Genomic DNA, 21,074 nt, shown 5'->3' with positions numbered 1-21,074 from the left:
ACGCTTACTCAGGAGGACAGGTCTTCAGAGGGGGAGTCAAGGGCATCAGCAGGGCAGGTTGCAAGAGGCAGTGCGGTGGCCAGGGGTAGAGGCAGGGCCAGACCGAATAATCCACCAACTGTTTCCCAAAGCGCCCCCTCGCGCCATGCCACCCTGCAGAGGCCGAGGTGCTCTAAGGTCTGGCAGTTTTTCACAGAGACGCCTGACGACCGACGAACAGTGGTGTGCAACCTTTGTCGCGCAAAGCTCAGCCGGGGAGCCAACACCAACAGCCTCACCACCACCACCATGCGCAGACATATGATGGCCAAGCACCCCACAAGGTGGGACGAAGGCCGTTCAGCGCCTCCGGTTTGCACCCCTGCCTCTCCCCCTGTGCCCCAACCTGCCACTGAGATGCAACCCCCCTCTCAGGACACAGGCACTACCGTCTCCTGGCCTGCACCCACACCCTCACCTCCGCTGTCCTCGGCCCCATCCAGCAGTGTAGTTCAGCGCACCGTCCAGCCGTCACTTGCGCAAATGTTGGAGCGCAAGCGCAAGTACGCCGCCACGCACCCGCACGCTCAAACGTTAACCGTCCGCATAGCAAAATACATCAGCCTTGAGATGCTGCCGTATAGGGTTGTGGAAACGGAGTCCTTCAAAAGTATCATGGAGGCGGCGGCCCCGCGCTACTCAGTTCCCAGTCGCCACTACTTTTCCCGATGTGCCGTCCCAGCCCTGCACGACCACGTCTCCCGCAACATTGTACGCGCCCTCACCAACGCGGTTACTGCCACGGTCCACTTAACTACGGACACGTGGACAAGCACAGGCGGGCAGGGCCACTACATCTCCCTGACGGCACATTGGGTGAATTTAGTGGAGGCTGGGACAGAGTCAGAGCCCGGGACCGCTCACGTCCTACCCACCCCCAGAATTGCGGGCCCCAGCTCGGTGGTGGTATCTGCGGAGGTGTATGCTTCCTCCACTAAAGCACCCTCCTCCTCCTCCTCTGTCTCGCAATCAAGATGTGTTAGCAGCAGCATGTCGCCAGCAGTCGGTGTCACGCGGCGTGGCAGCACAGCGGTGGGCAAGCGTCAGCAGGCCGTGCTGAAACTACTCAGCTTAGGCGATAAGAGGCACACGGCCCACGAACTGCTGCAGGGTCTGACACAGCAGACCGACCGCTGGCTTGCGCCGCTGAGCCTCCAACCGGGCATGGTCGTGTGTGACAACGGCCGTAACCTGGTGGCGGCTCTGCAGCTCGGCAGCCTCACGCACGTGCCATGCCTGGCCCACGTCTTTAATTTGGTGGTTCAGCGCTTTCTGAAAAGCTACCCACGCTTATCAGACCTGCTCGTAAAGGCGCGCCGGCTCTGCGCACATTTCCGCAAGTCCCACACGGACGCTGCCACCCTGCGCACCCTGCAACATCACTTTAAGCTGCCAGTGCACCGACTGCTGTGCGACGTGCCCACACGGTGGAACTCTACGCTCCACATGTTGGCCAGGCTCTATGAACAGCGTAGAGCTATAGTCGAATACCAACTCCAACATGGGCGGCGCAGTGGGAGTCAACCTCCTCAATTCCTTTCAGAAGAGTGGGCCTGGTTGGCAGACATCTGCCAGGTCCTTGGTAATTTTGAGGAGTCTACCCAGGTGGTGAGCGGGGATGCTACAATCATTAGCGTCACCATTCCTCTGCTATGCATCTTGAGAAATTCCCTGCAAACCATAAAGGCAGCTGCTTTGCGCTCGGAAACGGGGGCGGGGGAAGACAGTATGCCGCTGGATAGTCAGGGCACCCTCCTGTCTATTTCTCAGCGCGTACAGGAGGAGGAGGAGGAGCATGAGGAGGATGAGGAGGAGGGGGAAGAGACAGCTTGGCCCGCTGCTGACGGTACACCGGCTGATTGCCTGTCATCCTTTCAGCGTGTATGGCCTGAGGAGGAGGACGAGGAGGAGTATCCTGAAAGTGATCTTCCTAGTGAAGACAGCCATGTGTTGCGTACAGGTACCCTGGCACACATGGCTGACTTCATGTTAGGATGCCTTTCTCGTGACCCTCGCGTTGCACGCATTCTGGCCACGACGGATTACTGGGTGTACACACTGCTCGATCCACGGTATAAGGAGAACCTGCCCACTCTGATTCCCGAAGAGGAAAGGGGTTCGAGAGTGTTGCTATACCACAGGACCCTTGCGGACAAGCTGATGGTAAAATTCCCATCCGACAGCGCTAGTGGCAGAAGGCGCAGTACCGAGGGCAAGGTAGCAGGGGATGTGCGTAGATCGAGCAGCATGTACATCCCAGGCAGTGCAACAGTCTTTAAGGGCCTGGCCAGCTTTATGGCTCCCCACCAAGACTGTGTCACCGCTCCCCAGTCACGGCTGAGTCGGCGGGAGCACTGTAAAAGGATGGTGAGGGAGTACGTAGCCGATCACACGACCGTCCTCGGTGACGCCTCTGCCCCCTACAACTACTGGGTGTCGAAGCTGGACACGTGGCCTGAACTAGCGCTGTATGCCCTGGAGGTGCTTGCTTGTCCTGCGGCTAGCGTCTTGTCGGAGAGGGTGTTTAGTGCGGCTGGGGGAATCATCACAGATAAGCGTAACCGCTTGTCAACCGACAGTGCCGACAGGCTAACACTCATCAAGATGAACAAAGGCTGGATTTCCCCAGACTTCTGTTCTCCACCAGCGGACAGCAGCGATACGTAAGCAATACGTAGGCTGCACCCGCGGATGGAAGCTACGTTCTCTCTCACCATCCAAAACGGGGACATTTCTGCTTCATCAATCTGTGTCTAATATTCCTCCTCCTCCTCCTTCTGCTCCTCCTCCTGAAACCTCACGTAATCACGCTGAACGGGCAATTTTTCTTAGGGCCACAAGGCTCACTCAAATAATTTTTCTGAACAATTTTTATAAGTTTCAATGCGCTTAAAAGCGTTGGAACTTTAACTTGAACCAATTTTTCGTTACACTGGGCTGCCTCCAGGCCTAGTTACCACTTAAGCCACATTAACCAAAGCGATTCACCTGCCATCTTGGTTGGGCATGGCCAATTTTTACTGAGGTACATTAGTACTGTTGGTACACCAAATTTTTGGGGCCCTCACCTACAGTGTAATCATAGCAATTTGTATGTTCTTCGCCTGCACTCATGGTACAGAAAGGTGTGTGGGGTTGGCCTACACTTTAGCTACATAAATGTAACTTGGGCCTTGGCTATACTAAGGCTACTGAAATGGAACTAAGACTGCGCTCCCGCTATACTGCTGCTTCGGAATTGTTACTGGGGCCTGTCTTGAGTGCTACTATTGCTGACATGGAACGAAGACTGCGCTCCCGCTATACTGCTGCTTCGGAATTGTTACTGGGGCCTGTCTTGAGTGCTACTATTGCTGACATGGAACGAAGACTGCGCTCCCGCTATACTGCTGCTTCGGAATTGTTACTGGGGCCTGTCTTGAGTGCTACTATTGCTGAAATGGAACTAAGACTTCGCTCCCGCTATACTGCTGCTTCGGAATTGTTACTGGGGCCTGTCTTGAGTGCTACTATTGCTGACATGGAACGAAGACTGCGCTCCTCCTATAATGCTGCTAGTGATATGTTAGTGGGGCCTGTCCTAATGCTACGGCTGAAATGTTACGAATTCTGGCCTCTGCCTATACCGCTGCTAATGGTATGTCTCTGGGGTGTGGAAACAGAGGCTTCCCAAAGACATGATGGCGGTGAGGCCATTTCCCACCAACGCGGTTACTGTAAAGGTGCATATAACCACGGACACGTGTAGAGGACACGTAGTGCCTCAAAAACATCCCCCTCCTCCTCCAACAGGGAAAACATTCTTGGCAAATGTCTTTGCATTGGTTCGTCTGATGGCAGTCCAAGAATTTCACCTTTACCGACACAACGAGAGCCCCCACACCATCCCCCCGCCACGGCCCACTTAATCCTGGCCGCATTCCGAAAACCAACAAAATACAACCGTGCTACTAGGTCCGCAGTCACCACCACATTACCACCAACGCGGTTACTGTTAAGGTACATATTACCAGTCTGACTGGGGCATGCAGACACCTTGACAGAATGAATAGTGTGTGGCACATAGGTTCCCCATTGCTATGCCCACGTGTGCAGCTCCTGATGGCGGTGGCACAGGATTCTATTTCTCATTGCTTCTGTACAGCATTGTGGGCTATCGCCCCGCCCCTTTTAAAGAGGGCCGCTGCCTAGCCATGCCAACCCTCTGCAGTGTGTGCCTGCGGTTCCTCCTCATGGCAGACGCACTTCTAAATAGACATGAGCGTGGTGTGGCATGAGGGCAGCTGAAGGCTGCGCAGGGACACTTTGGTGTGCGCTGTGGGGGGGAGGGGGGGGCGGTTGGTCAGCATGTAACCCAGGAGAAGTGGCAGCGGAGTGTCATGCAGGCAGTGATTGTGCTTTGTTGTAGCTAGTGTGGTGCTTAGCAAAGGTATGCCATGCTAATGAGGGCTTTTCAGAAGTAAAAGTTGTTGGGAGGGGGGGGGGGGCCCACTCTTGCCGGTATTGTGGCTTAATAGTGGGACCTGGGAACTTGAGATGCAGCCCAACATGTAGCCCCTCGCCTGCCCTATCCGTTTCTGTGTCATTCCCATCACTTTCTTGAATTGCCCAGATTTTCACACATGAAAACCTTAGCGAGCATCGGCGAAATACAAAAATGCTCGGGTCGCCCATTGACTTCAATGGGGTTCGTTGTTCAAAACGAACCCTCGAACATCGCGGGAAGTTCGTTCCGAATAACGAACACCCGAACATTTTGGTGTTCGCTCATCTCTAATTAAGATATATCAAAAATCAAATCAAATCATGGTATTTGTATAGCGCCAACTTATTCCGCAGCGCTTTCAGGTAATTATTACTTATTACCCCCCACCAAGCTGGGTTCTCATTTTACCGACCTCGGAAGGATGGAAGGCTGAGTCAACCTTGAGCCGGCTACCTGATTCTTGCGGGGATCGAACTTGCAACCTTCAGGTCGTAGGCGAGAGCTTACACTCTGCACCACACGAGGCTCTTTTATTAACCCTTGTTATGCATCAATAAAATATATGGATAAAATAACTCAATTGACTTTTATAGTAAAAATATAGTTCTTAATTGTGTGATCTTTTGTGGCTGCGTGTAAACTCTTTGGGTTCATTATGTGATTATGTAAGATCACAGAAGCTTCAAGTCTCATACGGCTTGAGTCATTTCTTTTTTTTCCAGATACTCATACCTGTTTCCTCTTTAGGCTCCGCCTCAATGACAATATTTTATTGCAATTATTAATTCTGCAATATCCATTCGATAGGGATGTGTTTTTTTCAGCTGCAGCCATAGATCACGTATGAAGGGCACGGGAAAAAAATCCTTTCTGACAGCACTCTTGTGATTCGCAGGCTCAGTCTCCTGTTTATCAGTCGGGGGCAGACAAGGTTTTGGTTCTACTCATTACGAAGCTGGAAACTGAAAGTAAACATAATTAGTTTCACTTTTCATACCGCATTGTAAGAGCTAAATCTGGAGGGAAGGAACAGAAGGTAGAAAGAAGTGGCTCAAATACAAGAGCAGACCCGGCTGTGCAGGTAACATCCATAGGCAGTAGGTCATGTATGGAGTAATGGTCAAGAATATTAGAAGACCTTGGTTGTGGAAAGCAGAGTAGTAGGTAAGGATCAGGAGAGAAGGAAAGGAAATTCTAAGAAGATGGAGGATTGTGGAGAGTCTAAAAGGAGTGAAGATTGTATAAAGAAGAAATTAGGTTCTGAGGAGAGGAAAGAAAGGTTGTGGAGAAAGAAATGGAGGTTCTAGGTCAAATGGAAGGTTGTAGACAAAGTGATGGAGGTTTTATGGTAAAGGTAAGGTTGTGGGCAAAGGAATGGGGCTTCTAGGATAAAGGGAATGTTGTGAAAGGAATGGAGGCTTTAAGGTAAAGCATAGGTTGTCGGGAAAGTAATTAGAGTTAGGGTAAAGAGAAGGTAGTAGATACAGTAATAGGAGTTTTAGTAATGGAGATAGTAATTGAGGTTCTGTTGTAAATGAGTGAAATCCGTGGAGAAATCAATGGATTGAACGGCAGCTATGTTAAGTCAATGGAGAGGGGCTGGGGAGAGCGCAGAGTAAAATCTCCTGCAGCCTCCCTGACCCACTGCTGGCCGCTCTGTGAGTGAGCCAGGGATACTAGCTCCTGTGCAACAGCACGGGAGCGAGCGTATGCGGGGATGAGTGTCAGGCATCATTTGCCCAACATTCGTCCCGTCTAAATGAGCCTTAAGGCTCTGGAGAGGATGTTATTTGGTTCTAGATAAAAGGCTAACATAAAAGAATGTACATTTTAAGTAAGGAAAGCTGGAAGAGAGCTTGGACTAATGCTGGTGACACATGCTTACTTCTAACCTCAACAATAGAAGACTGAAGGAATCTAAAAAGCACATTGTTGTCTTATCCCTTAGTCTTAACAGTGGAGAACTGGAAGATTTAGATTGTTGTGACCAGGAGATGAGTGAAAGAGGAACTCCGCCTTTAAGATTGAAGGAGTGGCTCATACTTCAAATAGACAGCGGCAAGTATCCTGGGCTGCAGTGGGAAAATGAGGAGAAAAGAATGTTCAGAATTCCATGGAAACACGCAGCCAAGCATAACTACAAGGAAGAAGAAGATGCCGCTTTATTTAGGGTAAGACTGAAATCTTGAATGCACAACCCTCAGGAGCTTGCTCCTCCACTTCTAATAGCTATGAGCATTTGGGAGATATGTATATCCTATAAGCTTCACAATCCTCTCAAGTGATCTGCATTGTCATATAACGTGTTTTTTTTTGGGTCATCAGGCCTGGGCTATGCATAAAGGAAAATTTCGAGAGAGTTCAAGCAAGGAAGACCCTTCAATGTGGAAGACAAGACTCCGATGCGCCCTTAACAAAAGCCCAGACTTTAAGGAGGTAGTGGACAGCTGCCAAGATATCGGTGAACCCTACAAAGTCTACTGCATCGTGTCTGATCCTCAAGAGAAAATCTGTAAGTCTCCTTCTTTGACTATCATTTTTTAGAGTTGACCTTTTTTTGGCGAGGAACCCTAAGATCTATCTAGAGTTTATTAAATCAACTTGTAGAAACCCAGTAGTCATGAAGGTATTGTGTTTGACTATATAACGTTTTTGGAATTGAATGTGTTTCAGGTGAAGGGTCCAAAGAAGCAATCAAGAATATACGGAAAGAGGAACCACCAAGGATAACCATGATCAAAGTAACTAAACTTTATGCCTTGTCATTATTTAAGTCAATCTCCGCCTACCATCTGTAACTTAGATGCATCGCCTTAATAGAATGTGAAGGGTTGGATGGAAGAGAGAAGTAGAAACAGGAGGCGTCTTGTCTTTAGTTCTGGTTCTTGTTCTGCACTCTTTTTTAAGAGTAATTTAGCTCAAGTCCTTTTATTTAAATCTTCACTGAATAGTAGTAGAACCCACCATCAAGGCTGAGCAATTGTTTGTTACTTTCATTATCTCTGTCTACCTTATCTTTTTATGCTCCTGATAAGACAATCTGAGTATATAGATTTTTGAAACACATTGAGCAGATTTGGTTGAGTTGAACTAGTTGAGCTGAGTTTGTGGTTGAGTTGAACTAGTTGAGCTGAGTTTGTTAGAATGTGTCTACCATTATGGAACAAAGAAGATAGCAATTGCATACTTGATATAGAGGTTGAGTAGAACTACCTGAGCTGATCAGAATGGCAAGGAATTACACGATCCTGAACAAATCAAGCATAGATGGCGAGAATATACAGAAGAACTGTATGCAAATGATCGCGGAAACCATCAACCGCAAACAGAAGAACTAACAGAATTGGAACCTGGTATCCTGGAGGATGAAGTTGAGTGGGCACTGAATTAGCTACTAAATTGGGAAGCTACTGGAATTGATTGCATACCTGCTGCGCTACTCAAGCCCCTGCCAGTTAAGACACTAACAGCACTCAGTCGCAAGATTTGGGAAAACAGATTGTGGCCAAAAGATTGGGCAAGATCAGTTTTCATGCCACTTCCCAAAAAAGGTGACCCGAGAGAATTATCAAACTACCGCACGATAGACAGCCCTAATATTGCATGCAAGCAAAATACTACTCAAGATTATACAAAAATGAATGACGGTGATAGTGGAACAGGAACTCCCTGATGCACGGTTTTAGCAAAGGAAGAGGAACAAGAGACCAAATTGCAAATCTCTGATGGATCATGGAAAAGGTTTAGGAATACCAGAAGGAGGTGTACATAGGCTTTGTCGATTACAGCAAAGCCTTCAGTTGCATTAAACACCACAAACTGCGACATGCCTAAGACAAATAGGAGTCCCAGGACATCTGGCGCAACTCATACAGTCGTTATACGTAAACCAAGAGGCTATGGTCTGGACCTCCAATGGTGACGTGGAATGGTTTAGAATCTGGAAAGGCTTATGCCAAGGCTGCATCTGATTCCCTGCATTTTTCAATCTGTATGAAGAGATGATCTTCAGACAATACAATTTAGCCAAATCCAACAGCGGAGTTAAGATCGGTGGAAGAAACATCAACAATCTCAGATATGCAGATGATGCAACCTTGCTGGCAGAAAGCCAGGAAGATCTTGAACAACTGATACTAAAAGTTAAAGAAGGAAGCGAAGAAACAGGCCTATACTTAAATATCAAGAAAACTAAGATCATGGTAACAGCCGGTAACAGTGGAGAAAAAAAATCTATATTAACAATGAAGAAATCAAAGCAGTTCAAGACCTTCATCTTCCTCTGATCGAAAATGAACCGTAATGAAGAAATAGGGCCCAAAATAAAATGAAAAATCTCACTAGATCACAGCGCAAAGTTAGTCTGGATAAGATCTGGATAAAGAAAGACATAAGCATTGCAACAAAATGCCGGACAGTCAACGCAATCAATCGCAAATTATGGCAAAAGTTGGACACTGAAGAAAATGGACCAGAGGAAGATTGATGCCTTCGAACTTTGCTGCTGGAGGAAAGTCCTACGAATTCCTTGGACCATCAAGATCATGAGCAGCGCAGTTCATCAAAACAAAGTTTTCATTGGAGGGCAAAATTACAAAACAGAGACTCTGATACTTTGGCCACATAATGTAAGCTAATTCATTAGAAACATCAATGCTTGGAGTGATCAGCGGCAAAAGAAGACCTGGCTGCTTAAAGAACGCGCTGGATTGATACTATCAAAGCCAACAGCAGCATGCAAAGGATTGAACTGAAAGAAGCCGAACAAAACAGAACTGTGTGGAGAGGGCTGATCCATAAAGTGTCCGAGAATCAGACCTGGATATATGGGCTTGGTTAGTCCTCTGGAGAGGGGTTCATTCTGCTCAGCAGCCTAGCCCTGGCACTGATCTACCATCGGAGATTAGTGTGTAATATTTGCTCTTTATATAGTTTATTATTACCTTTTCAGATAGCTAATAGTTCATATACTTTCTCTTCTTATGCGGGAGTAGCCAAATTATTCTGGGCCATCCTATTCCTACATGGAGGAATTAGTGGGGCGCCATTTTGGTGAGGGGCAGGTTATTTTATTTTCATTCATCTGTCCCGGCTTGTTGTATACGTCCTCACCTATTCCCCTCTTGAATATTGATCTATGATTACGCATTTGCATGGGACAAGCAACTTTGGTTTCCTATGACGGTGCATTAGGTTACACTTTTATATTTACTCTTGGGTTTCTTTTAATACCCATTGTAGAGGGGCACTACAGAGAACGGCCTGTAGGGGGCAACAGACAAGTATTCTGGTGCCTGAGAAAAGGAAAAACGCCCATAGGTGTGGTAAGGAAGTTGGATATAAGAGTACATTCCTGCTACACCCAGGGAGATGTTGACTGAGAGAGCCAGTGAGACAGCTCGGTGGAGCTAGGAGGGATGCTAGCCCAGGGTCTGGTGCAGACCAGGAAGGCAGGAGGTTGACAGGGTTGACCACCCTAACCTCAACACCCAGGTGGGGTGTGTATATATGGACTTTATGTTGTACTGAAGTACATTATATGGACTCTGTTACATTGTTGGTGCTGTGAATAAAGACTGGCCGGAGCCAGGTTTAAAGACAATCCACATCTCCAGAGAGTGTTTCTACATGGCTGGTTCCCATTCCGGTCTAGAAGTTGGCAACCCACAGGCAAGTAGACCCCAGCTTGCTACACCATAATAAAGGTTACATGTTAGAATTCTCGCATTGATAGGATTCTGTCCTTATATCTCATTTATAGATGGACACTCCAATGATGGAAGATCCATTCAACACACATGGTTCTTCCAAAGATCTCCAGCTGAAAAGCTTAAGCAGCGCAATGGAAGGAGGTAAGGCTGCAGATAAAGGGGTTGTCTCACGATGACCACCTTCATAAACATAAAAGCCACTTGGGTCTCAATTCTCCAACTTTTCGTCGTAATCACCAGGAGAAGCTACATTCGACTATACATTTTTTTTAAGCAGTCAAATGAATGGTTGACCATGTAATACATAGACTAGGTTTGCCAAAGCAAGAAGTGGAATTATGAGTTGGGCACCCCCACTTTTTAATAAGACAACCCCTTTAATGGCCTTGAAAAGGGACAACTTTTTTTGAGTGGCAGAAATGTTCTCAGAGCAGTGGTCACTTTCCTTCCCCCACTCGCCATGACTGCTCATACTAAGTGCGTTACTCAGCAGGGGCAACTTCTCCTTCCTTATCTTTTCTGTTACTTTCCTTTTGTCCAGGGAGTTTTCCTTCGCCGATCATCTTAAGAACCCAAAACGTTGATCAAAAAGTAGCAGATATTTCAGAGAAAGCCGTTATCATCCCACCATCATCTTCTTCATCAGGTGAGACATGTCAGTGATGTCCGCAGTTAGTTAGTTTTGTGGCTTTCCAATGAGTATCCATAGTGGGTGCAGAGGTAGCAGTCATCCCAGACCCCACTGCCAGATAAGACGATACCAGTATTATAAATGGCACTTGGTAGGTTTGATCCTGTTTCATACCCTACATGGGACTCAAGAGCTTCCAGTTATGCCCCTGTACATATACAACTTGTCAGGATCAGGATGAAGGGGTCCAATAGCTGATCTCTCATCATATTCTTGTTTATTGCCACAGATTACTGGCTGCACGTCCGCTTGTACTACCAGGGCAAGCTGGTGACCGAAGTTACCACACAGACAGCAGAGGGGTGCCGCATTATCCCTCTGTCCGCGTCTGAACAAGAATACAACCTGGGCTTGCCGCACCCCATAGAGGACATCCCACTTCCACCGCCTCAGATGCTGCCTGGTGTTCTTTCCTTGGAGATGCAACTGGTCATTAAGAGGTTATTGTTGCACCTGCACAAAGGGGTGCTGCTGTGGGTGGCACCTGAAGGGGTCTACATAAAGCGTCAATGCCAAGTGCATGTCTACTGGAGTGGCCCCCTTGCTCCAAATGCTGACCAGCCTAACAAGCTGGAGAGAGAGAAGACCTGCAAGTTGCTGGACACGGAGCGCTTCATGCATGGTAAGACAAGGCTGAGGTAGGTGTTTCAACCATAGTGGATAGTAAAAACACCAAAAATAGTGATCCTAGTTAGAGATGAGCGAGCATACTCGCTAAGGGCAATTGCTTGAGCGAGCATTGCCCTTAGCGAGTACCTGCCCACTCGAGAGACAAGGTTCGGGTGCCGGCGCGGGGGAGCGGTGAGTTGCGGCAGTCAGCAGGAGGAAGGGAGGGAGAGAGAGATCTCCCCTCCGTTCCTCCCCGCTCTCCCCTGCAGCTCCCTGCCTGCCGCCGGCACCCGAACCTTGTCTCTCGAGCGGACAGGTACTCGCTAAGGGCAATGCTCGCTCAAGCAATTGCCCTTAGCGAGTATGCTCGCTCATCACTAATCCTAGTATATTCACAAAAAGCCCTATTAAAATATAACTTTTTTTTTCTACATTTCATTAAAAAATCCTATAAGTCGTCAAACCTACAATAGTCATAGAGTATATATACTTATATCACCCAATGCTTTTAAGTCAACAAGGGAAACTGTAAATGGTTAGTGTGATGTAATGATACTGGTAAATCGTCACTCATCTTTTCATGTCTATCTGCCATCCTGGTCTAGGAAAAGCTGGGTTTGTTCACACTGTATGTTTTAAACTTGATCCTGCTGCTGTATTTATGTTATGAGCTTGGTTCTAGTATTGTATCTATGCACAAAGGTTGTTTTATGCTATATTTATGTTGTGAACTTGCTTCTGGTGCTGTATGGATGTTATGACATTGGTTCTGGTATAATATTTATTCACTGAGTTGTTCTGGTGTGGGTATGCAGGCTGAGTCATAGAATGGTAGAGTTGGAAGGAGAACTCACCACCTCCTGTGGCAACCTGTTCCACTCACATTTCTCTCACTTTCTAGTGGTTCCTTTCTCCCTGTTCGGACTCATGCGGTTTCTACATGTTTCTTACAGTCCGGGGTACATTCGCTCTTTGTCAGAGATGAAGGCTAAGGGGAGTTTCTCTACAAGGCTAGGCCCAGGCACTAACAACAGACCACCTCTCGGACTCCTCAATTTTTTAATCCTCCAGTCCTCTGACTCAGGCCAACTGACTCCCACACCGTCTCTCTCTCTTTCTCTGGACCAAATCACAGCAAAGGCCACAGCAGGACCGACCCTACAGACAGCCAGACCTGGAAAAACCCACTCATACATCACATAACCATACTTTAAGACCACACCAGACAAAACAATACATTTTCCAGACATGACCCAGACATTAACCCTTTCATGCCTACAAACATCCAATATACAGAAAGCTGATGCATTTCACAAACAAGACAAACATAGAACATTCTGGAGGGGACCCCATTAACTCTGGGCCACTGCACAGATCTGTAAATGATGAGAGTTGTGGTGACTAGATGAACGGTCTTGTCACCGGACGCCCTAAGAGTGCTTCCCCCCTTGGCATATAAAAGGCTCTTGGAGGTTCCTTGTGTGTAGTGACCTCTTCTTCCGCTTGAGTAGAGCTTGTTGGCCACTAGACACCTCTACGACGCAGAGAAGAGATTTCACCCTGTTACCAGAGGGGGGCGCATTATTGGGATGTGAGAAGCTGGATGGTCGTAGCGATGAATTGTCCCCGCCAGGCGTTTTGTCAAGACTGTTAGGAGGTGTTGGGACCAGTGGATGGGGACACACAAGGTGACCGAGCTGAGGACGCCCCCTACAGACCACCAGTAGAGAGGAGCGTCTGACCAGACTGTTAGGAGGTGTTGGGACCAGTGGATGTGTTAGGACACACAAAGTGACCGGGCTCAGGACCCCCAACAGACCACCAGTATAGAGGAGCATCTGACCAGACTGTTAAGAGGTGTTGGGACCAGTGGATGAGGGCACACAAGGTGACCGGGCTCAGGGCGCCCCCTACAGACCACCAGTAGAGAGGAACATCTGACCAGACTGTTAGGAAGTGTTGGGACCAGTGAATGGGGGCACACAAAGTGACCGTGCTCAGGACGCCCCCTGCAGACCACCAGTAGAGAGGAACATCTGACCAGATTGTTAGGAGGTGTTGCGACCAGTGGATGGGTGCACACAAGGTGACTGGGCTCAGGACGCCCCCTACAGACCACCAGTAGGGGAGCTTCTGACCAGACTGTGAGGAGGTGTTGGGACCAGTGGATGGGGGGAACACAAGGTGACCAGGCTCAGTACCCCCCGACAGACCACCAGTAGAAAGGAGCATCCGACAAGCACTAGCAGCTCTAACTGTTTCGTTGTCCGCCATCCATAAACAGGTGGGGCCATCCCCTTAAATCCCCTGCATAATCAATAAATGACGAGTGGGGAAATGCATTGAGATATGGAGAGAGTGGGTGATTGATTGGTTCTTGCAGGGTGTAAGAGTGGACAGTGAGGAGGTTTAGGCTTATCAGTGTGGTTCTCTGCTTGCAGGCAGTAGGTGGATAGTGTGTGACTTGGGATAAGCACCTCACTCCTGGTCCTCCGTCATGACTTCCAGTTGTCCTGCTCATTTTTTTTAAGTATAAACTCCTCCATCACAGATTGATGCACATATAATGTTGCTTTGGGCCATTGAGGGATTGCATCTACGCTGCGAACATACTTATGAGACTGATAAATGTATCTTAGGCCGGTGACAGACCACCATATTTTGGCTGCACTTTTGCATCTGTAATATGGACGTGTGTCCTGGCCTGACTGCAGGTCTCCTCCAAGCATCTAGGAATCTGTGATGCTTGGCCTTCAAGTCAGGAGACCCGCAGACAGGCGGCCTGTCAGCCGAAATATGGTGGTCTGTCAGCGGCCTTAATAAAATGCCATGGAACATTTCCCTTGTTGACTTCCGAGTATCTAGGGACACAAGTACAGGGCGCTCCACCATAAGGCAACCTGAGCTTGTCACCTTAGGCAGCATTCTGCAGCACCTCAGAGGGTGGCGCTAAGGTTGCCACCTGGTCGTTAAGTCACTGGCCCGGCAGGTAATTAAAAGGGTTGTAGCAGAATAGGGAATAACTTTTTAATCGATGGGAGTCTCGCCGCTGAGACACACACCAATCTCCCGTGTCATGCTCCTCTTTCACTGTGGGTTCGTTTTGTGGAATTTGATCCGGATTCTGGGCAGATTTCACCCCCGATGCAAACCTGCGCCAAAATCTGCACCAAATGGTTCAGATTATGGCGACGATTTGCTTCAGATTTTTTCCAATGCAGAATATCTGCACACAATTAGCCATCTGTGAAGGCATCCTAAACACCCCTATGTCTATCACTAATGAGATCTCCCCTTCTTTTCTCTACCTCATAGAGCTTGAGATGTATGTCATGAACAAAGGCCCTGAGCCGCAGTATCAGATCCAGCTCTGCTTTGGGGAGGAATATCCAGGGTCAACCGTGAACCCTAAAAAGTTAATAACAGCTCATGTGAGTATACAAAGTGGGGTATACATGGCAATTCACATACACAGGGTGAGGCAAAAGTCTAGACACATCCTTTTAACTGGTGTAATAAGGAGAAAATTGACTTTAAATGTGTGAAAGGTGGGGCTTAGTTTTTTTGGTGGAGGAAATGTTTAGCTACTGAAGTTAAAAAAATAGGACCGTAAAACCACCACATGGGGAAAACCCATAAAAAGTGTCTTGTTCTTTTGGACCAAAACACCCTGGTGCTTAAGGAGTTAAATGGCCCCAGAGATAAAAGTCCAAAGGCATTAAGTCAGGCAACCTTGGTGACAATCCTGTCGGACCTCTACGCCCAATCCATTGCCTAACTCCTGCTAGGGTTGGGACATCGACACAAAAATATCGATAGTCGATAGTTTGTTCAGCGATAGTCGATACTATCGATTACTGTAAAATATCGGTGGAAAACTATGGATATTTCGATATATCGACTTTTTAAAATGCTGTATAAAAATAAAACAGGTCTGGGGTAATAAAGCAACAATCAACAAAAAAATTATAGTTTTCTTTTAAAACTTTAGGCTGTTGAATTTCTTATTAAAGGGGTTGTCCCGCGCCGAAACGGGTTTTTTTTTTTTTCAACCCCCCCCCCCCCCCCCCCGTTCGGCGCGAGACAACCCCGATGCAGGGACGTACAGAAAGCTTACCGGAGCGCTTACCTTAATCCCCGCGCTCCGGTGACTTCTATACTTACCTGTGAAGATGGCCGCCGGATTCCTCTTCCTCCGTGGACCGCAGCTCTTCTGTGCGGTCCATTGCCGATTCCAGCCTCCTGATTGGCTGGAATCGGCACGTGACGGGGCGGAGCTACACGGAGCCTGCATTCTGCACGAGCGGCTCCATAGAAGAGAGCAGAAGACCAGGACTGCGCAAGCGCGGCTAATTTGGCCATCGGAGGGCGAAAATTAGTCGGCACCATGGAGACGAGGACGCCAGCAACGGAGCAGGTAAGTAAAAAACTTTTTATAACTTCTGTATGGCTCATAATTAATGCACAATGTATATTACAAAGTGCATTATTATGGCCATACAGAAGTGTATAGACCCACTTGCTGCCGCGGGACAACCCCTTTAACTTCTAACTATTAATAACATGAAAATAGATTAAAGTTACAAATGAAAATAAAACATTACAGATGAAACATAGAATTACAATTAGGTGTATGGAAAGAAGATTTTTTTATCACTGGCCCCAATAATCATTATCTAATGAGTCAAGAAAAACACTGAAACGAGGTCCTGCCAGCGACAAGGAAGCCAGAAGCTGGCCGCTGGACCTGATGGGATATGAGCGCGATCTCTGTGTGTTTGTGGGGCTGCGTGCCCTGCAGTTTTTTCAAGTTGCCGCTGAGGGACCAACGGTTTCCATGGCAACTTGTAAACAATGCAGTGCTCCGGATGCAATTGTAATTGCGTTAGATGGGTCTCCTATCTTTTCTATGGGCGCTGTGTTCACATTAGACGCTGAACGCACGACATGTCGCGTCTCCTTTTCTGGACATGACCTTCGTGCGTTCAGCGCAGCCCTCCATCTTTCATTTAGAAAGCATTGCCCACAGCCATCGTGATAGACACAAGTGTTCAGAGCCTGCGTCTGACGCGATGAACAAACACATGTGGAGGAGGGGCCGAAGACCCAACTTTTTCTGAGAGTCGTTTTGCCTGGAACAAACCTTATTGGTGACTAAGAGTCTCCTCACACTTTCCAAAAGTTTCTAGAACTTGTTTATAAGTTCATTAGCACCGCGAGCAAAACTACATCCTGTACAACACAAAGGAAAGGGCGGAATGTAAAGAAAGAAGATCTGGTCACCGGACCACAAGACAGGCTGCTTCTTTACAAAAATCCATCTTATATCGCCTTAAACTATTGAGGTTACCGATATATCGGACATAACAATATCCATAAAAAGTATCGCCAAAGCATTAGCGATATATCGAGATTTCGATATATCAGTTTTCGATGTCCCAACCTTAATTCCTGCCATCTGCATGTGCAGCGTGTGAGGAGCAGGCCCTCACCCGAGGAGACAGCGGGGTAGAGAAATGCCTTGTCATGGAGCTCTACCGTCTCCTCCCTAAGGGTAGTTCGGGACCTGACCTCGTTACCGACAGGGGGAGATCATGAATTAGTAACAGTGGTTACGTGTAGTCCTGTTTGTCACTCGTGACGCCAACGTTCCATCCTCTGCGGATCCCCTAGATGTCATGACGTAGAATAAAGTAGTCCACACCCAGAGTGTCTTTTCTGGACGATAATCGGGAACGTTTGGTTCTGTCTGTTTACTTAAACAAATGGTAGCTAACAATTCTAGACAGTTCTTTACAGTGGTGAAGTAGTGAGGATTCATGGGGTATTTGCCATCATCTATGGGCACTCTGTCTCCCGGTAAAGACCCATTTAGACCTGACGAACGTCGGGCAAACAATGCCCGCACACGCTCGCTCTGGTGCTGCTGCATGGGAACTAGTATCACTGGCGCACAGCGGGAAGGCTGCAGGAGATTTCTCTCACCCCTCTCCATTGACTTAACATACTAGATTCTAGTAAATTCTAGCCAAGACTCATATATAACATGACCCTCTTCCCATTTGAAAAACCTGAGCTGAATTTAATATAGTGGAGTTCAAAATGGCCGCCGAAAATGTTTCCTTCACCAAAAAATTCAGCTTTCTTCCCAATTAATTGTTGCTAGCTGTTTAGTCGTTCACGACCCTCAGCGACTCTGTAGGCTCCGTCCCTCCATGTTTTTTGGTTTGGCACTGCTTCTTTCAGTTGTGTGATATCCATGCCAGTATCAGCTTTGACAGTATCAATTAATACTTTCACACAATGGAAGGTACTTTTCTCATTATTAAAGCAATTAAACTGATGTGTCCGGACTGTTACCTTACCCTATGTATATATGTACTACTATCTGACATATTGGTCTCTTCCATATTCACAGGTGGAGCCGGTGTTTGCCCGAGAGCTGCTTGTAAAAGCAAAGACAAAACTGAGGAAGGACCCTCCAGCCCACTAGGTTCTCTCACCCCTATCCAGCATCGGATGACTTCTCCTGATTAAACCTACACTTTTCTCTGAACCTTCCCATTTCTTAGTTTTGTCTTAATCTGGGAAAGCGAATTTCAAATGCAAAAAGAGGTAGGATTGTGTGCGCTGCCTCTAGTGGTGGCGTATCTCCACTGCAACAAAAAGATTGGGCTTGCTGAACCTCTGCTGCCTGATCCTTCTCTGCCCAACACCGGCGTTACCGCTGGTGGTTGCAATTGCAACCCAGCCCCTTAGCGAACAGGGGCCCCGTGCCATATGCCATTTCACCGCCCGGCTGTGGTGGCACTGAAAGAGTGGGGAAGTGGGGTTGGGGTTGTGGAGGGTGTTACTGGAGAGGTGGCAGCCAATTACAGACTGCAGGCTCTCCGGGCGTGCGCTTCTCTCTTCCACTGATAGACTGCAGTTGTGGTTACATACAGGCAATATTCAGATTACACCAGCATGGTCTATATCCCTATATACAGGGGGATGTACATCTCCTGTATATACTGATATGAACCATGCTGGTATAAGGCTAACTTCACACGGGTGAGCATGATGATGGGGCATTAATCATGGTCTGATATTGGCCGGTATGATGCAGGAAAAAACATCGCTCATGTGTAGGACTCCATTCAAAAGAATGAGGTTCATATTCGTGACAGATTTGTGCGTCTCGCAACACACAAATCTCACGCGATCTTCTCGGCCGTGTGAAAAAGGCCTAACCTGGATATCTCTTGCATATAATTATATATACAGATGGTATAACTTATACATCCCGTGTACAATAACATGTACCATGCTGGTATAACCTGGGTATCTGCTGTAGATAATTACATATGACAGCCGATATAAGCTATACATCTCCTCTATACAGTAATATGTACCATGCTGGTATAACCTGGGTATCTGCTGTAGATAATTACATATGACAGCCGATATAAGCTATATATCTCCTCTATACAGTAATATGTACCATGCTGGTATAACCTGGGTATCTGCTGTAGATAATTACATATGACAGCCGATATAAGCTATATATCTCCTCTATACAGTAATATGTACCATGCTGGTATAACCTGGGTATATACTGTACATATATATTCAGCTGGTATATGTTATACATCTCCTGTATATAGTGATATGGAGCGTACTGATATAACCTGGCCCGGGGTATACCAGCATGGTTGACAGCACTATATACAGGAGATGTATAGCTTATATACAGTAGATACGTAGGTTAGGGTGATTTCACACCTGCATTGGGGATTCCGCTTTTCTGCTCCATTCGGGGAGCAGGGGAGGGGAACTCCCACAGTCGAACGGGTCTGTGTGCCCCTTGACAGAACCGAACAGCGCCAGTTGTCCTCCATTGACTATAATGGAGTCTGTCCGCTTTCCGCCCGGCTTTTGTATTGGTTTTATAATTATGCGTTTTTACTCACTCTCAAACCGCGCAATTTTAAAACCCCCCTTAGCCTCTAAGTGTAGCACGTCGTCCAAATATAGCGAATGCCAGCGACAGTAAACACGGCCACCAACCAGTGACAACTCATTCACTAGCTGCTTCATTTCAGCTCGCCTAAAAGTAGTCGCTGGTTGATTAATTACCCTCTGGTGTAAACAGGTAATCGCTAGCCAACAACTTTGCAGGGAGGTGAGCGTTGTTCGGCGCGGGCCTCGCACTGAACGCTCATGGGCTCCACCTTGTTTTGAACATGTTGTCCTCTCACTTAACGCTCATTGGTTCCCAAAAACACACAAATACATGCGAGCGATCCGCGACTGAACCGCCGCCGCTGATCTTCAGAGGAACACAGTGCTGCGGCCGCTCACATCAAAAAATGTTCACTAGAAGACCACCCACATGTATTTATGTGTCCTCGGTGGACTTGGCAACCAATGAGAGTGCACGGGGGAGGGGTCAAAATATCAAATACACCCCCCCACCAAAGAACCTCACGCCCCCTAACTAGTCAGTGAACGATATTTCGGTCCATGTAAATGCTCCCAACAGTTGGTTCAGCGAATGAATAACAATCACTCTTTGTAATAGAGACTATTTCAAGCAACTATTCAGCTTAAGCAAGAATGTTTCCTTTCTATGACAGTAAGCAGAGATCTGTATGATAGTAATACAAAAAAATGATATTAGAATCTTTTAAAACTTTATTCTTCACTCATTGCCAAAAAAATGAATGCACCCAGACCCCGGCATGCAGCTCCATCTCTAGCAGATCTGTAAATGATGAGAGTTGTAGTGATTAGATGGACGGTCTTGTCACCGGAGGCCCTAACAGTGGTTCCCCCTTGGCCTATAAGCGGCTCTCGGAGGCTCCTTGTGTGTAGTGACCTCTTCTTCCACTTGTGTAGAGCTTGTTGGCCTCTAGATGCCTCTATGACGCAGAGAAGAGATTTCACCCTGTTACCAGTGGGGGGCGCATTATTGGGATGTGAGAAGCTGGATGGTCGTATCCCGCACGCATGGCTTCCACTGAAGTCAATGGAAGCTGTCCGATCTGCTGCATGGCCGCAGATGACATTGTGGCCGTACCGTGGATCCGCAAGAAAGCAGGAGATTTTTTTTTTTTAAAAAGCATGGCGAATGCGCACGGCACTCCGCCGGCGCACCTGGACGCATCCACCGTGCAAAAAAGAGAAGAGCCGGCCGCAGTAGAGTAGACCTGCGCCTCGTCCGGGCAGGTGAGAAGATGTCATTTTTGGCCTCATGGCAGCGGGCACGGCTGGAAACCGCGGCGGGATTTTGCACTGAGTATCCATGCGTGCCCGCGGACATGAGGTCTTCGGCTCTTGTTCTTATTAACCCCATTATGCGCTTTTGCTTCCCATAAAATGCAGCACCGCAGATTAGACACCCACATTTTCCAAAACTGAGAAGGCAAACTTGCGCTTTAAACCTCCACCCTGGAATATGTGAAAATTGCAGCACTGTCAATAAAGTTTTTTTTGCAATGAGCATCCGGTCATTATTTTTTTTTGCGCTTCCTGCCCTGTAATGACCCAGCGTACG

At 47.5% G+C, this 21,074-nt stretch overlaps 1 protein-coding gene across 1 annotated transcript; it reads left to right on the top strand.

Annotated features, from left to right (window-relative positions):
- The first annotated feature begins 5,369 nt into the window (after window positions 1-5,369).
- On the top strand, window positions 5,370-18,092 carry LOC136587983 (interferon regulatory factor 4-like). The gene is made up of 9 exons (XM_066586844.1): window positions 5,370-5,606; window positions 6,474-6,696; window positions 6,851-7,037; window positions 7,199-7,266; window positions 10,287-10,377; window positions 10,778-10,882; window positions 11,157-11,549; window positions 14,852-14,967; window positions 17,955-18,092. The coding sequence occupies exons 2-9, from the start codon at window positions 6,520-6,522 to the stop codon at window positions 18,027-18,029; spliced, it is 1,212 nt and encodes a 403-aa protein (XP_066442941.1). The 5' UTR covers window positions 5,370-5,606; window positions 6,474-6,519; the 3' UTR covers window positions 18,030-18,092.
- Window positions 18,093-21,074: the final 2,982 nt, after the last annotated feature.

Source organism: Eleutherodactylus coqui, chromosome 13 (assembly GCF_035609145.1).
Source record: "Eleutherodactylus coqui strain aEleCoq1 chromosome 13, aEleCoq1.hap1, whole genome shotgun sequence".
In the NCBI taxonomy this organism is placed as follows: domain Eukaryota; kingdom Metazoa; phylum Chordata; class Amphibia; order Anura; family Eleutherodactylidae; genus Eleutherodactylus; species Eleutherodactylus coqui.
This window is presented reverse-complemented; position numbering and strand designations above follow the sequence as displayed.

Coding starts and splice junctions, on each gene's coding strand:
- LOC136587983 (XM_066586844.1), top strand. CDS start 6,520: ATGAGTGAAAGAGGAACTCCGCCTTTAAGATTGAAGGAGTGGCTCATA. Junction 7,038..7,198: donor TGATCCTCAAGAGAAAATCT/GTAAGTCTCCTT, acceptor AATGTGTTTCAG/GTGAAGGGTCCAAAGAAGCA. Junction 7,267..10,286: donor CAAGGATAACCATGATCAAA/GTAACTAAACTT, acceptor TCTCATTTATAG/ATGGACACTCCAATGATGGA.